Genomic DNA, 15,920 nt, shown 5'->3' with positions numbered 1-15,920 from the left:
CACGTACTCCAACTCGCCCTCAACCAACACCGGAGCAGGAGGCTCAGCAGAAGGAACCACAGGCACAACGTACCGCCGCAACAAGGACCTATGAAACACGTTGTGGATAGCAAACGACACAGGAAGATCCAGGCGAAAGGATACAGGATTAAGAATTTCCAATATCCTGTAAGGACCAATAAAACGAGGTTTAAATTTGGGAGAGGAAACCTTCATAGGAACAAAGCGGGAAGAAAGCCACACCAAATCCCCAACAAGTAGTCGGGGACCCACACCGCGGCGGCGGTTGGCAAAGCGCTGAGCCCTTTCCTGTGACAACTTCAAGTTGTCCACCACAAGATTCCAGATCCGCTGCAACCTATCCACCACAGAATCCACCCCAGGGCAGTCAGAAGGTTCCACATGACCCGAAGAAAAACGAGGGTGGAAACCAGAGTTGCAGAAAAACGGTGAAACCAAGGTGGCAGAACTAGCCCGATTATTAAGGGCAAACTCAGCTAACGGCAAGAAGGTCACCCAATCGTCCTGATCAGCAGAGACAAAACACCTCAAATAAGCCTCCAAAGTCTGATTAGTTCGCTCCGTCTGTCCATTAGTCTGAGGATGGAAAGCAGACGAAAACGACAAGTCAATGCCCATCCTACCACAAAAGGATCGCCAGAATCTGGAAACGAACTGGGAACCTCTGTCTGACACAATATTCTCAGGTATGCCGTGCAAACAAACCACGTTCTGGAAAAACACAGGAACCAGATCGGAAGAGGAAGGCAGCTTAGGCAAAGGAACCAAATGGACCATCTTGGAGAAGCGATCACATATAACCCAGATAACAGACATGCCTTGAGACACCGGAAGATCAGAAATGAAATCCATGGAGATATGTGTCCAAGGTCTCTTAGGGACAGGCAAGGGCAAGAGCAACCCGCTGGCACGAGAACAGCAAGGTTTAGCTCGAGCACAAGTCCCACAGGACTGTACAAATGACCGCACATCCCTAGACAAGGAAGGCCACCAAAAGGATCTGGCCACCAGATCTCTGGTGCCAAAAATTCCTGGGTGACCTGCCAACACCGAGGAATGAACCTCGGAAATGACTCTGCTGGTCCACTTATCAGGCACAAACAGTCTGTCAGGTGGACAAGAATCAGGCCTATCAGTCTGAAATCTCTGCAACACACGTCGCAGATCTGGAGAAATAGCTGACAAGATAATACCATCCTTAAGAATACCAACAGGTTCAGCGACTCCAGGAGCATCAGGCACAAAGCTCCTGGAAAGAGCATCGGCCTTCACATTCTTTGAACCTGGTAAATACGAGACAACAAAGTCAAAACGGGAGAAAAACAATGACCAGCGGGCCTGTCTGGGATTCAGGCGTTTAGCAGACTCGAGATACATCAGATTTTTGTGATCAGTCAAGACCACCACACGATGCTTAGCACCCTCGAGCCAATGACGCCACTCCTCAAATGCCCATTTCATGGCCAACAACTCCCGATTGCCCACATCATAATTTCGCTCCGCAGGCGAAAACTTCCTAGAGAAAAAGGTGCAAGGTCTCATAACAGAGCAACCAGGGCCTCTCTGCGACAAAACGGCCCCTGCTCCAATCTCTGAAGCATCCACCTCAACTTGAAAGGGAAGCGAGACATCAGGCTGGCACAAAACAGGCGCCGAAGTAAACCGACGTTTCAACTCCTGGAAAGCCTCCACGGCAGCAGGAGCCCAATTAACCACATCGGAGCCCTTCTTGGTCATATCCGTCAAAGGTTTCACAATGCTAGAAAAGTTAGCGATAAAACGACGGTAGAAGTTAGCGAAACCCAAGAACTTTTGAAGACTCTTAACTGACGAGGGCTGAGTCCAATCAAGAATAGCTCGGACCTTGACTGGGTCCATCTCCACAGCAGAAGGGGAAAAAATGAACCCCAAAAAGGGAACCTTCTGTACACCAAAAAGACACTTTGAGCCCTTGACAAACAAAGAATTTTCACGCAAAATTTTAAAGACCATCCTGACCTGCTCCACATGCGAGTCCCAATTATCAGAAAAAAACAGAATATCATCCAGATAAACGATCAAAAATTTATCCAGATAGTTCCGGAAAATGTCATGCATAAAGGACTGAAAAACTGAAGGGGCATTAGAGAGCCCAAAAGGCATCACCAAGTACTCAAAATGACCTTCGGGCGTATTGAATGCGGTTTTCCATTCATCCCCTTGCTTAATGCGCACAAGGTTGTACGCACCACGAAGGTCTATCTTGGTAAACCACTTGGCACCCTTAATCCGGGCAAACAAGTCAGACAACAGCGGCAAAGGATACTGAAATTTGACAGTGATCTTATTTAAAAGCCGATAGTCAATACAAGGCCTCAAAGATCCGTCCTTTTTAGCCACAAAAAAGAATCCCGCACCAAGAGGGGAAGAAGACAGACGGATGTGTCCTTTCTCCAGAGACTCCTTGATATATGAACGCATAGCGGTATGTTCAGGTATCGACAGATTAAACAGTCTTCCCTTAGGAAATTTACTGCCTGGAATCAAATCTATTGCACAGTCACATTCCCTATGAGGAGGCAATGCACTGGACCTGGACTCGCTAAAGACATCCTGATAATCAGACAAATACTCCGGAACTTCCGAAGGCGTAGAAGAAGCAATAGACACAGGCAAGGAATCCTCATGAATACCAAGACAGCCCCAACTAGACACTGACATAGCCTTCCAGTCAAGGACTGGATTATGGGTCTGTAACCATGGCAGCCCCAAAACAACCAAATCATGCATTTTATGTAGAACGAGAAAACGTATCACCTCGCGGTGTTCAGGAGTCATGCACATGGTAACCTGTGTCCAATACTGCGGCTTATTTTCTGCCAATGGCGTAGCATCAATACCCCTAAGAGGGATAGGATTTTCTAATGGTTCAAGAATAAAACCACAGCGCTTAGCAAATGAGAGATCCATAAGACTCAGGGCAGCACCTGAATCTACAAACGCCATGACAGGATAAGATGACAATTAGCAAATCAAAGTTACAGACAGAATAAACTTAGGATGCAAATTACCAACGGTGACAGGACTAACAACCTTAGATATACGTTTAGAGCATGCTGAGATAACATGTGTAGAATCACCACAGTAGTAGCACAAGCCATTCCGGCGTCTATGAATTTTCCTCTCATTTCTAGTCAGGATTCTATCACATTGCATCAAATCAGGTGTCCGTTCAGACAACACCATGAGGGAATTTGCGGTTTTTCTATCACATTGCATCACATCAGGTGTCTGTTCAGACAACAACATGAGGGAATTTGCGGTTTTGCGCTCCCGTAACCGCCGGTCAATTTGAATAGCCAGGGACATGGTATCATTCAGACCTGTGGGAATGGGAAAACCCACCATAACATTCTTAATGGCCTCAGAAAGGTCATTTCTAAAATTAGCGGCCAGTGCACACTCGTTCCAATGTGTCAGCACGGACCATTTCCGAAATTTTTGGCAATACACCTCAGCCTCGTCCTGGCCCTGAGACATAGCCAGCAAGGCTTTCTCTGCCTGAATCTCAAGATTGGGGTCCTCATAAAGTAAACCGAGCGCCAGAAAAAACGCATCAATATCGGCCAATGCCGGATCTCCTGGCGCCAACGAAAAAGCCCAATCTTGAGGGTCACCCCGTAAGAATGAAATAACAATTTTTACTTGTTGAGCAGAGTCTCCAGACGAGCAAGGTTTCAGGGACAAAAACAATTTACAATTATTCCTGAAATTCCTAAACTTAAATCGGTCTCCTGAAAACAGTTCAGGAATCGGAATCTTGGGTTCAGACCTAGGATTTCTGGTAACATAATCTTGTATACCCTGCACACGAGCGGCAAGCTGGTCCACACTTGTAATCAAGGTCTGGACATTCATGTCTGCAGCAAGCTTAAGCCACTCTGAGGTAAAGGGGAAAAGAAAAAAAAAAAAAAAAAAAAATGAGAGAGGAAAAAAAAACTCAAAATTTTATTTCTTATAATCCCACTTCTGCAATGCATTAAACATTTAATACTGGCCTGGCATACTGTTATGACCCCAATGGACAGGGTCTCAGAGGAACGTGTAAGTCTGCGAGATACAAAAATCCAGCTCATAGGACTGTAGTAACTGGGTTGACCAAATAGCTACTCCTAACGCCAACACTAGAAGTAGCCGGGGATCATGCCTACGGTGATCGCTAGATGACTCGCGCCAGCCGGAGAATCTAACTACCCCTAGGAGAAGAAAACAAAGACCTCTCTTGCCTCCAGAGAAAGGGACCCCAAAGCAAGATACAAGCCCCCCACAAATAATAACGGTGAGGTAAGAGGAAATGACAAACACAGAAATGAACCAGGTTCAGCAAAGAGAGGCCAGCTTACTAATAGCAGAATAAAGCAAGATAACTTATCTGGTCAACAAAAACCCTATAAAAATCCACGCTGGAGATTCAAGAACCCCCGAACCGTCTAACGGTCCGGGGGGAGAACACCAGCCCCCTAGAGCTTCCAGCAAAGGTCAGGATACAGATTGGAACAAGCTGGACAAAAATACAAAACAAAACCAAAGCAAAAAGCAAGGAAGCAGACTTAGCTTGAAATACAGGAACCAGGATCAAAGGACAAGAGCACAACAGATTAGCTCTGATTTCAACGATGCCAGGCATTGAACTGAAGGTCCACGGAGCTTAAATAGCAACGCCCCTGAACTAACGGCCCAGGTGAGGAAATAGGAAAAGACAGACGCTCCAGAGTCAAATCACTAATGACCACTAGAGGGAGCAAAAAGCAAAATCACAACACCTGTCCTCGTTCCACTGCTGCGCGCCGCTCTGTCTTCCGGCTCTTTGACTGTTCAGGCAGAGGGCGCACACTAAACACGTCATCGCGCCCTCTGACCTGAACAGTCACAGCCAGAGGAAGCGGAAGACGGAGAGGCACCCGGGGGTGGAACGGGGACAGGTGAATATTGCGCAATGCTCACCTTCCCCCGTTATACTCACCTGCTCCCGACGCGGTCCCTGGCAGCTTCTCACTGTCAGATAGTCTCCGGGAGTTGGCAGCTTCTAACCTATGTTCAGTGGTCACATTGTACCGCTCATTAAAGTAATGAATATGCATCCATATTCATTACTTTAATGAGCAGTACCACGTGACTGCTGAACACAGGAAGAGCTGCCGGCGCCCGGAGACCAGATGCAGGGAGAGCGCCAGGAGCAGGTGAGTATGTGACAGCCGCCGCCCTCCCCCGCCGACTCCCTGGGACGAGAGGGGCACTTTCAGACTAAAAATGGGCTGAAAATCTCGCCTTATACGGTAATTAAAAATCCCTTTGTTCTTGAGAAGGGAGACGTTTAATGAAGTATAGGCTGCAAAGTTGTCTGTTTTTCCAACCCCTTTGCAATTTTACCCATTTAATAAATATTGTGCTAGTACCAAAAAACAGGCCTGTGAATTAAAAACACACTAAAAAAAAAATACAATTGCAGAACATATCTGACAGGATATGACTGGTTTTAAACATTAATAGTTTATTAGCAAACTTTTGACTGTTTCTATATTCGGGATGTCAATGCGTCATTGAGAGGTATTTTTCCCTTGAAAACATCACTGTAAAGAAAAGTTTAACCCCTTACCGACCTCCACCGTACTATTACTGCGGAGGTCGGATCTCCTGTTTTGATGTGGGCTCCGGCGGTGAGCCGGCATCAAAGCGGGGACATGTCAGCTGTTTTGAACAGCTGGCATGTGCCCGCAATAGCGGCGGGTGGAATCGCGATTCACCCGCCGCTATTAACTAGTTAAATGCTGCTATCAAATGCTGACAGCGGCATTAAACCGGCACTTCCATAAATGCTCGCATCGCCGACCCCCGTCACATGATCAGGGGTCAGCAATGCGTCGGCATAGTAACCAGAGGTCTCCTTGAGACCTCTATGGTTACTGATGCCGGCTTGCTGTGAGCGCCACCCTGTGGACGGCGCTCATACCAAGCCTGCAATTCAGTTACATAGGAGCGATCTGATGATCGCTGCTATGTAGCAGAGCCGATCAGGCTATGCCAGCTTCAAGCCTCCCACGGAGGCTATTGAAGCATGGCAAAAGTAAAAAAAAAAGTTTAAAAAAATATGAAAAAAATAAAAAAATATAAAAAGTTTAAATCACCCCCCTTTCGCCCCATTCAAAATAAAACAATAAAAAAAAAAAAATCAAACCTACACATATTTGGTATCGCCGCTTTCAGAATCGCCCAATCTATCAATAAAAAAAAGCATTAACCTGATTGCTAAACAGGGTAGCGAGAAAAAATTCAAAACGCCAGAATTACAGTTTTTTGGTTGCCGCGACATTGCATTAAAATGCAATAAAGGGCGATCAAAAGAACGTACCTGCACCAAAATGGTATCATTAAAAACGTCAGCTCGGCACGCAAAAAATAAGCCCCCACCCAACCCGAGATCATGAAAAATGGAGACGCTACAGGTATCGGAAAATTGCGCTTTTTTTTTTTTTCTTTAGCAAAGTTTCGAATTTTTTTTTTACCACTTAGGTAAAATGTAACCTAGACATGTTGGTGTCTATGAACTCGTAATGACTTGGAGAATCATAATAGCAGGTCAGTTTTAGCATTTACTGAACCTAGCAAAAAAGCCAAACAAAAAACCTGTGGGATTGCACTTTTTTTGCAATTTCACCGCACTTGGAATATTTTTCCCGTTTTCTAGTACACGACATGCTAAAACCAATGTTGTTCAATAGTGCAACTTGTCCCGCAAAAAAAGCCCTCACATGGCCATATTGACGGAAAAATAAAAAAGTTATGGCTCTGGGAAGGAGGGGAGCGAAAAACGAGAATGCAAAAACGGAAAAGGGCAAGGTCTTGAAGGGGTTAAGCATCATCACTTTCCAGACTGAATGATATTGAACAGGAAATGAAACACTGGGTCATATTAAGCTGGCGCAAAGTTGTAAGACATAAGAACCTCTGGCTGAAGAATTGCTCAAGAGAAATACTACAGAACTTAGCTGTAAGGCCTCTTTCACACTTGCATCGTGTGACGTACGTCGCAATCCGTCATTTTGGGCAAAAAACGGATCCTGCAAATGTGCTCGCAGGATGTGTTTTTTGCCCATTGACTTGTATTGCCGACGGATCGAGACGTATGGACATACGTCACGTCCGTCGTGCACTGGATCCGCCGTGTTTTGGCGGCCCGTCAAGTTCAAGGAAACATTTTTTTCGTACGTCGGATCCGCCATTTCCGACCGTGCATGCGCGGCCGGAACACCGCCCCCTCCACCCTGGACTTTAGAATGGGCAGCGGATGCGTTGAAAAACTGCATCCGCTGACCACGTTGTGCACAAATTTCACAACGTGCGTCGGTACGGCGCGTCAACGCTTAGCGACGGACCCGTACCGACGCAACTGTGAAAGTAGCCTTAGGGAGCACAGAGATGGGAATGTACATGCAGGACAGAAATGAAGTAAATTGTGCCCAGAACACAAGACAGAAGACCAGATATTTGTATCACAATTGGTTTCCATCTGGTTTCAACTAAGAGTCCAAGAAGATTAGAATACAAAACTTATTTTAGAAAATCTCCTGATTCTCTTCACATTAAATATTTCATATCTACCTTTCAAGTTACAGTAAAGAACACTGTGCAAAAGTGCCATCAAATTGCTTTTAAATATGATCCTAACCAACAGCTTCTAAAAGACTTTTACTTCTTACTGCAAACTACGGTAATCACAATATTCCCTTACACTGAAGGTACAGAACTACAGAGCACCAAATGCCAAACTATAGCAAAATCGAATGAGATACAATTCTGCAAGTCTGCCAACATGGAATTGTCTACAGGGGTTATCGTCTACAGGGGTTATCGCCTACTCAAAAGATGCAATACAAGCACATACATTCATTCAAGATGCTCATGCAATAACAACAATAAACTCACACATACACTTATTCATCCTCCCATTCTAACTGCCATTACATTCTTTGTCCCTCCAGTATGTAGACATGGTGGGCATCCCATTACTGAGCTCCAAATTCCATTTCCCACAATGACTTGTACAAGTTCCCCAGGGCTGGAGGTCCCACTGCCCAGTACACATTCTGAGATGTAGTGCTATACGGTAGCCCTCCCATGTACATGACGTTAGTGAAAGCACCAATTGCCCTTGTATTAGATGCTGAGTTTAACTGTTTTTAACAAAATACAACCTTTAATAACTATTGTATGGAAATATAATAGCTACTGGAAGAGTTTTCCGGCGCTTTATTTTCCATGTCAGGAATTAGTTCCTAGATTCAGGCCGAGCCGCTATATCCATGTAATGGCTCCTTACACTAACAAATTGTTTTGTAGGTGAACCAGCTATTTCCATTAAAAATTAAAACATTGCGTGTGAAACTGTCAAAAGAACACAGCAGCACTGGGTCACTGTGATTTTCAGCCACCTTTCAGTCACAGTAAGGCTGCCGCATGTGAACATAAAATCAAGTATGTGCTTAAGGCTAAGAGTCAAACAGGTGTTCCCTCTAAGGTACGGAAAGGCTTTCTAATGTTTTATAATTCATCTAATCACTCTTTATAGCAATTTAGAGTAAATGTAAAATTACCACTCTAAAAAACATTAAAGCAGCAAACATTGTGAAAACTAAAATTTGTGTTTGTTTCAAAAATTCTGGCTGGGATTGCACACACAAAGCGCAGTTTCCTATACACATATATCTCCACATTTTCTACAGGGAGGTGACAGCACTTTGTTCCTCCATTAAAAATACCAACCATTATGGGTTATGTTTTTCCTTTGAACACTAGGCACTTTATTGACACTGAGGCACTTTTTGCTTTATGGACTTTTGAGCAATTTGGACCACATTATATGTGTTTTTTCCCCCTTAAAGTGAACCTGTCATCAGGATTTTGCAAAGTAAACTACATGCATTGTCAGGTTGACACTGTTAGGGTATGGCAGCGCTTTGGATGCAGCACATGTCCGTTCCGTCCATAGTGCTGCTGTCTATTGAACGCAGGTGATTCCGCATGTGTTCATTGAACATTGCGGAATCACTGCATCCTATTCATTGGATGGGAAATTTATCTTGCGGAGACTGAGTGTCTCCGCAAGATAAATTGACATGCTGCGGTCTCGAAAGACGCGCCACATGTCCGTCTCCACAGGGATGCTGCGGGCGTCCGTGCCCGCATAGTGGAGATGGAATTTCTTGAAATCCCATCTACTATGCTGTAACATCTGGATGTAAGCAGCATCCAACCCGCAGCGTTTACTGACCATGGGAACATACCCTTACACGGATTAAAAAGATACCTGGATTGAAGAAATCAGTTTGCTTGTTTTTTTAAAGACCACAATATAAACTTTGCAAGCGTAGTATTTAGAATAGGAGACAGGTCACTGAAGGTTCAGTGACCTATCATTTAAGCCCACAAGGATGAATATGAGAACAGGGCACTAAACAAAAAGCCGCCAGCAAGCCGACCCAGGGCATGAAAATCTCATTAACTAAAAACCGCAAACAAAGATTAAATAACAACCACAAGACGGATTTCATCAACCCAGGTATCATTTTAGTCAGTGTAACAGCGCCAACCTGACAGTGTCTGTAGTTTTACTTAGCAAAATCCTGATGACAGGTTCCCTTTAACAAGTACACTCCTCTGATGACATTTCTTTACTGAGAAAGAAAGGCATCAAGAAGGATTGTTGTGGGGTATACATAAAGAGAACAATACTGGAGTACTGCTCTTGTTATGGTGGAAGCAAATACAGAGGGCATGACAAGGTGGATAGATTGGACCAAGTGTTTCTTCTACCGGTGGATTCCCTTGCAGTGTGACATCCTTACTGCTCAAATGGGTGAGATCTACACTTTTTTTATGTACTATAACACTTTGAATGTGCTATGTCCTATTACTCTGTATAAAAGACTCAGTAGGCCCTTCTATGGGTTATGGTATCTCTATGTTTTGTATGACCGGGGTTTATATGTGATTTTATTGCATTTATTAAAAGTTATGTTTTAAAGGAATCTTTCCACACTGTATAAAATATATATCCTGAGAGATTACAATCTGTAACTATCAACAGGTATCCAAGCTGTATACCTTATTCACAAACAGCCCCAAAATGTGTTAAAAGGGAAGGCCAAAAAAAACACAAGAATAAAGACATCTGGGGCATTCTGCATCTAGAGAAAGAAACTACAAACATCCAATAAACATACCAAATGTTTGAAAAAAAATACAACACACATATATAGTATCTGCATTGCTTTGCAGCCCTGGACACGGTGCTTGATAACAAGTGGAAAAGACAGCTTTTTTAATGCAATTTAGAAAAGTCACAGCTAGTGATGAGCGAAAATACTCGTTACTTGAGACTTCTCGAGTATGCTCGGGGGTCCTCCGAGTATTTTTTAGTGCTTGGAGATTTCGTTTTTCTTGCCGCAGCTGAATGATTTACATCTGTTAGCCAGCATAAGTACATGTGGGGGTTGCCTGGTTGCTAGGGCATCACCACATTTACTTATGCTGGCTAACAGATGTAAAACATTCAGCTGCAGCAAGAAAAACTAAATCTCCGAGCACTAAAAATACTCGGAGGACCCCCGAGCATGCTCGAGAAATCTCGAGTAACGAGTATATTCGCTCATCACTAGACACAGCACAAAGCGCAATGGTAGCATGTGAAAATTCCATGAGAGCACACCCACACACTGGAGTTTTTCACATTGGAATAAGCTGCAAATCCATGTCAACATTTAAATTCAACATAAAATTTTGCATCAGGTTTAGTTTGGTAAAAACGCGCAATTCAGCAAAAAATGGTCCTGGAGCGATTTAAAAATCTGTAGCATAGCTGGATATCTGTATTTTATTACTTGTACACTAGATGAGACTGACGTACAACCCCAAGAATTTTCCATCATCCAGGATTTTGACAAATCTGCCCTGTGTCCTCTACTACAAATGAAGAAACGTTTTCTGTTTCACTGATAAAATTAGAAAATGGTTATATGCTCACCTTTACTAGTTAAACCATCCCTGCGGTTCTGAAGATAATAAAGAAGCTGTTCTACTTCAGCTAATCTTGAAACATGGATGAGCTTGCATTCTTCAACCACTTTCTTTGCCAGGGAAGAAATGTCAGTGTTGGCATTGAGACTTTTCAGGCGAATGCTTTAAGAAAACAAAAAGAGAAAGGAAAATGTGAAAATATATGTGAAAATGTGAATATATATATATATATATATATATATATATATATATATATATATATATATATATATATATATATATATATATATATATATATATATATAGCATCGGGATTACTCGCTAATCCCACCCCCTGTACAGTAGCTCCGCCCCCACACATTACCACACATAATCCCGCCCCCCACCACATCACCACACATAATCCCGCCCCAACCACATTACCACACAATCCCGCCCCCAACCACATTACCACACATAATCCCACCCCCACCACATCACCACACATAATCCAGCCCCCTCACCACACATAATCCCGCCCCCCCACATCACCACACATAATCCCGCCCCCCACACTACCACATGAGGCTCCGTCCTCACACATTACCACACAAGGCTCCGTCCCCACACATTACCACACGAGGCTCCTTCCCCACACATTACCACACGAGGCTCCGTCCCCACACATTACCACACGAGGCTCCGTCCTCACACATTACCACATGAGGCTGCGTCCCCACACATTACCACACGAGGCTTTGTCCCCACACATTACCACACGAATCTAGTTTGCTTTTGATTTTACACTGTGAATAAAATGTATTAGTATTATTCTGATTTTTTATTATTATTATTGTTATTAACTTCATTTTAAGTTAATTTACCACCTGCGTAAGCGCTATTGAATGTTGTCATTATTTACTTTAATCACTAGCAGCGTTAATTAGATAGCAATGAGCATGCCGAGCGTTAGCTGGCTGGAAACAGCTAGTTATTACAATATTAGTTTTGGCCATAATTGCTTTACATGATTTCAAGATTAGGATTTTCAAGTCTGATGTAACAGAACAGCAACTTAAAGGGCGAATCCCATGTCCTTAATGAGGAGTGCAGCACGCCGCAGCCAGCCAACTTCCTAATTCCTGGCCACCTCCAGCGCAATATGCATTTTTTCCTGCAGATTTTCTCCACCTAATGTAATTCTATGGGTAAAATATTCACATAGATTAGGCACACCCACAAGAGAGATTAAATTGACATGTTGCAGATTTCAAACAGGCACCACAGGTCAGTTTACTCTGTATTTAAAAAAAAAAAAAAAAAGTACAGTGAGCATGAGAGTTCTAGAAATCCCATTATTTTGATGGAATTGTGATTTTTTTTTGGAGCAAGAAAAGTACCCAGCATCAAAAACTCATTATGTGAACTAATGTAAGACAATTTTGGGGCTGTTTTGTAGTGAAGAAAGGACTGCTACAGCGACCTGCCAATGAGAGGGTTAATAATTGTGCCAGTTGATGCACTTGAATTGGCTCCATAATATGTAAGTAAATGACATGATTCTTTACAGGAACATTATCTCAAAAAAATAAAACTGATTTCATCATTTCATAGAATCATAGAATGGTAGAGTTGGACGGGACCTTCTGGGTCATCTGGTCCAACCCCCTGCTCAAAGCAGGATTCATTAAATAATCCCAGACAGATGTCTGTCCAGCCTCTGTTTGAAGACTTCCATTGAAGGAGAACTCACCATCTCTCGTGGCAGCCTGTTCCACTCATTGATCACCCTGTCAAAAAGTTTTTTCTAATATCTAATCTGTGTCTTCTCCCAGTTTCATCCCATTGCTTATAGTCTTTCCTTGTGCAAATGAGAATAAAGATGATCCTTCTACAATGTGACAGCCCTTGAGATATTTGTAGATAGCTGTTAAGTCTCCCCTCAGTCTTCTTTTTTGCAAGCTAAACATTCCCAAATCTTGTAAGCATTCCTCATAGGACATGGTTTGCAGACGAGTCACCATTCTGGTCGCACTTCTCTGAACTTGCTACAGTTTGTTGATTTCTTTTTTTAAAATGTGGTGCCCAAAGCTGGACACAGTATTCCAGGTGAGGTCTGACCAAAGAGGAGTAGAGGGCAATAATGACTTCATGTGATCTAGACTGTATGCTTCTGTTAATACATCCAAGAATTGTATTTGCCTTTTATGCTGCTGCACCACACTGTTGACTCATGTTCAGTCTGTGATCTATTGGTATACTCAAGCCTTTTTCACATGTGCTGTTGCTTAGCCCTATTCCTCCATTTCTGTATATGCTTTTTCATTTTTATTGCCCAGATGTAGTACTTTGCATTTTTCCCTGTTAAAAACCATTCTGATAGTTGTTGCCCACTGCTCCAGTTTATTTATATCTTTTTGAATCCTCTCTCTCTCTCTCTCTCTCTCTTCTCTAGTATTACAACCCCTGGAAAAAAATTGTGTAATCACCGTCCTTGGAGGATGTTCATTCAGTTGTTTATTGATTTATTTAAAAAAAAAAAAAAAGCAGATCACAGACTTGGCACAAACCTACAGTCATTGCAAATGACATCTTTCTGGCTTTAATAAGCACTAAAAGAAATCAAGAACAAAATATGTTGTAGTCAGGATTTGTTACTTTTTTAGAACAAGCAGAGGGGAAAAATTAGAGGGGAAAAATTATGGACTCACTCAATTATGTGGGAAAAAATTATGGAATCCTGAAAAACAAACAAAAACACTCCATCACATCAATCTGGCTCCAACTTACTCTGATTGATGTTGCCAGATCAGCTTTGCAGGTTGAAGCCTTGTCATGGACCATTTTCTCCAACTTCCACCAAAGATTTTCAATTGGATTGAGATTTGGACTATTTGCAGGCCCATGACATTGATCTTATGTGTCTTTTTTCAAGGAATGTTTGCACAGTATTTGTTCTATGGCAGGATGCATTATCATCTTGAAAAATGATTTCATCATCCCCAAACATCCTTCCAATTGATGGGATAAGAAAAGTGTCCAAAATATCAACATAAACTTGTGCATTTATTGAAGATGTAATGACAGCCATCTCCTCAGTGCCTTTACCTGACATGCAGCCCCAAATCATCATTGACTGTGGAAATTTGCATGTTCTCTTCAGGCAGTCATCTTTATAAATCTCATTAGAACGGAACCAAACAAAAGTTCCAGCATCATCACCTTGCCCAATGCAGATTTGCAATTCATCACTGAATATGACTTTCATCCAATCATCCACAGTCCACGATTTCTTTTCCTTAGCCCATTGTAACCATGTTTTTTTCTGTTTAGGTGTTAATGATGGCTTTCGTTTAGCTTTTTTGTTAGTAAATCTCAATCCCTTTAGGCGGTTTCTTACAGTTCAGTCATCAATGTGGACTTCAGTTTCCTCCTATTTGTTCACCATTTGTTTTGTTGTGCATTTCCTGTTTTGGAGACATATTGTTTTAAGTTTCCTGTCTTGACTAGTGTTGAGCATTCCGATACTGCAAATATCGGGTATCGGCCGATATTCGCTGTATCGGAATTCCGATACCGAGTTCCAATATTTTTGCTTTATCGGAAATCGGAATCGGGATCCATATTCATGTAAAAAATAAAGAATAAAAATAAAAAATATGGATATACTCACCCCTCCGACGGACCCTGGACCTCAGCGGTGCGACCGGCAGCCTCCGTTCCTAAGAATGCAGTGAGTGTAGGACCTGCAATGACATTGCGGTCTTGTGATTGGTCGCGTGACCGCTCACGTGACGTCATCGAAGGTCCTTCACTCTGCATTCTTAGGAACGGAGGCAGACGCTTGCAGCGGTGACAGCCAGGGGCCGTCCGAGGGTGAGTATATCCATATTTTTTATTTTTATTCTTTATTTTTTACAAGAATATGGATCCCAGGGCCTGAAGGAGAGTTTCCTCTCCTTCAGACCCTGGGAACCATCCAGGATAGCTTCCGATATTTGTGTCCCATTGACTTGTATTGGTATCGGGTATCGGTATCGGCGATATCTGATATTTTTTGGATATCGGCCGATCCAATCCGATACCGATACTTTCAAATATCGGAAGGTATCGCTCAACACTAGTCTTGACACTTTCATGTCTTCCTTGGTCTACCAGTATGTTTGCCTTTAGCAACCTTCCCATGTTGTTTGCATTTGGTCCAGATTTTAGACACAGCTGACTGAACAACCAACATCTTTTGAAATATTGCGTGATGATTTACCCTCTTGTAAGAGTTTGATAATCCTCTTTGTTTCAATTGACATCTCTCGTGTTGGAGCCATGATTCATGTCAGACTACTTGGTTCAACAGCTCTCCAAGGTGTGCTCACTCCTTTTTAGATGAAGAATAACGAGCAGATCTAATTTGATGTAGGTGTTAGTTTTGGGAATTGAAATTTAGAGGGTGATTCCATAAATTTTTCCCACATAATTGAGTGAGTCCATAATTTTTCCCCTCTGCTTGTTCTAAAAAAGTAACACATACTGACTACATCATTTTTGTTCTTGATTGCTTTTAGTGTTTATTAAAGCCAGAAAGTTGTAATTTGAAATGACTGTAGTTTTGTGCCATGTCTGTGATCTGCTTTTTTAATAAAAAATAAACAACTGAATGAACATCCTCCAAGGCTGGTGATTACATATTTTTTGCCAGGGGTTGTATCTATCCCTCCTAGCTTTGTGTCATTAGCAAATTTAATCAGTTTACCCTCAATTCCTTCATCTAAATCATTGATAAAGATGTTGAACAATACAGGTCCTTCTCAGAAAATTAGCATATAGTGTTAAATTTCATTATTTACCATAATGTAATGATTACAATTAAA

At 42.5% G+C, this 15,920-nt stretch overlaps 1 protein-coding gene across 3 annotated transcripts in view; it reads right to left on the bottom strand.

Moving 5' to 3' along the window:
- Nucleotides 1–15,920, bottom strand: part of KIFAP3 (kinesin associated protein 3) — an 811,853-nt gene that overhangs the window by 641,708 nt on the left and 154,225 nt on the right. For 2 of the 3 annotated variants that reach the window (XM_077276224.1, XM_077276225.1), the window contains exon 3: nt 11,081–11,235. The exons of the other annotated variant lie outside the window; for it this stretch is intronic. In XM_077276224.1, the coding sequence (XP_077132339.1) occupies nt 11,081–11,235 (155 nt within the window). The remainder of the gene's footprint in view (nt 1–11,080; nt 11,236–15,920) is intronic. 3 annotated transcript variants of the gene reach the window in all.

Source organism: Ranitomeya variabilis, chromosome 8 (assembly GCF_051348905.1).
Source record: "Ranitomeya variabilis isolate aRanVar5 chromosome 8, aRanVar5.hap1, whole genome shotgun sequence".
Classification (NCBI taxonomy): Eukaryota; Metazoa; Chordata; class Amphibia; order Anura; family Dendrobatidae; genus Ranitomeya; species Ranitomeya variabilis.
Note: the sequence above shows the minus strand (reverse complement) of the source record. Positions and strands in the feature narration are given on the sequence as shown.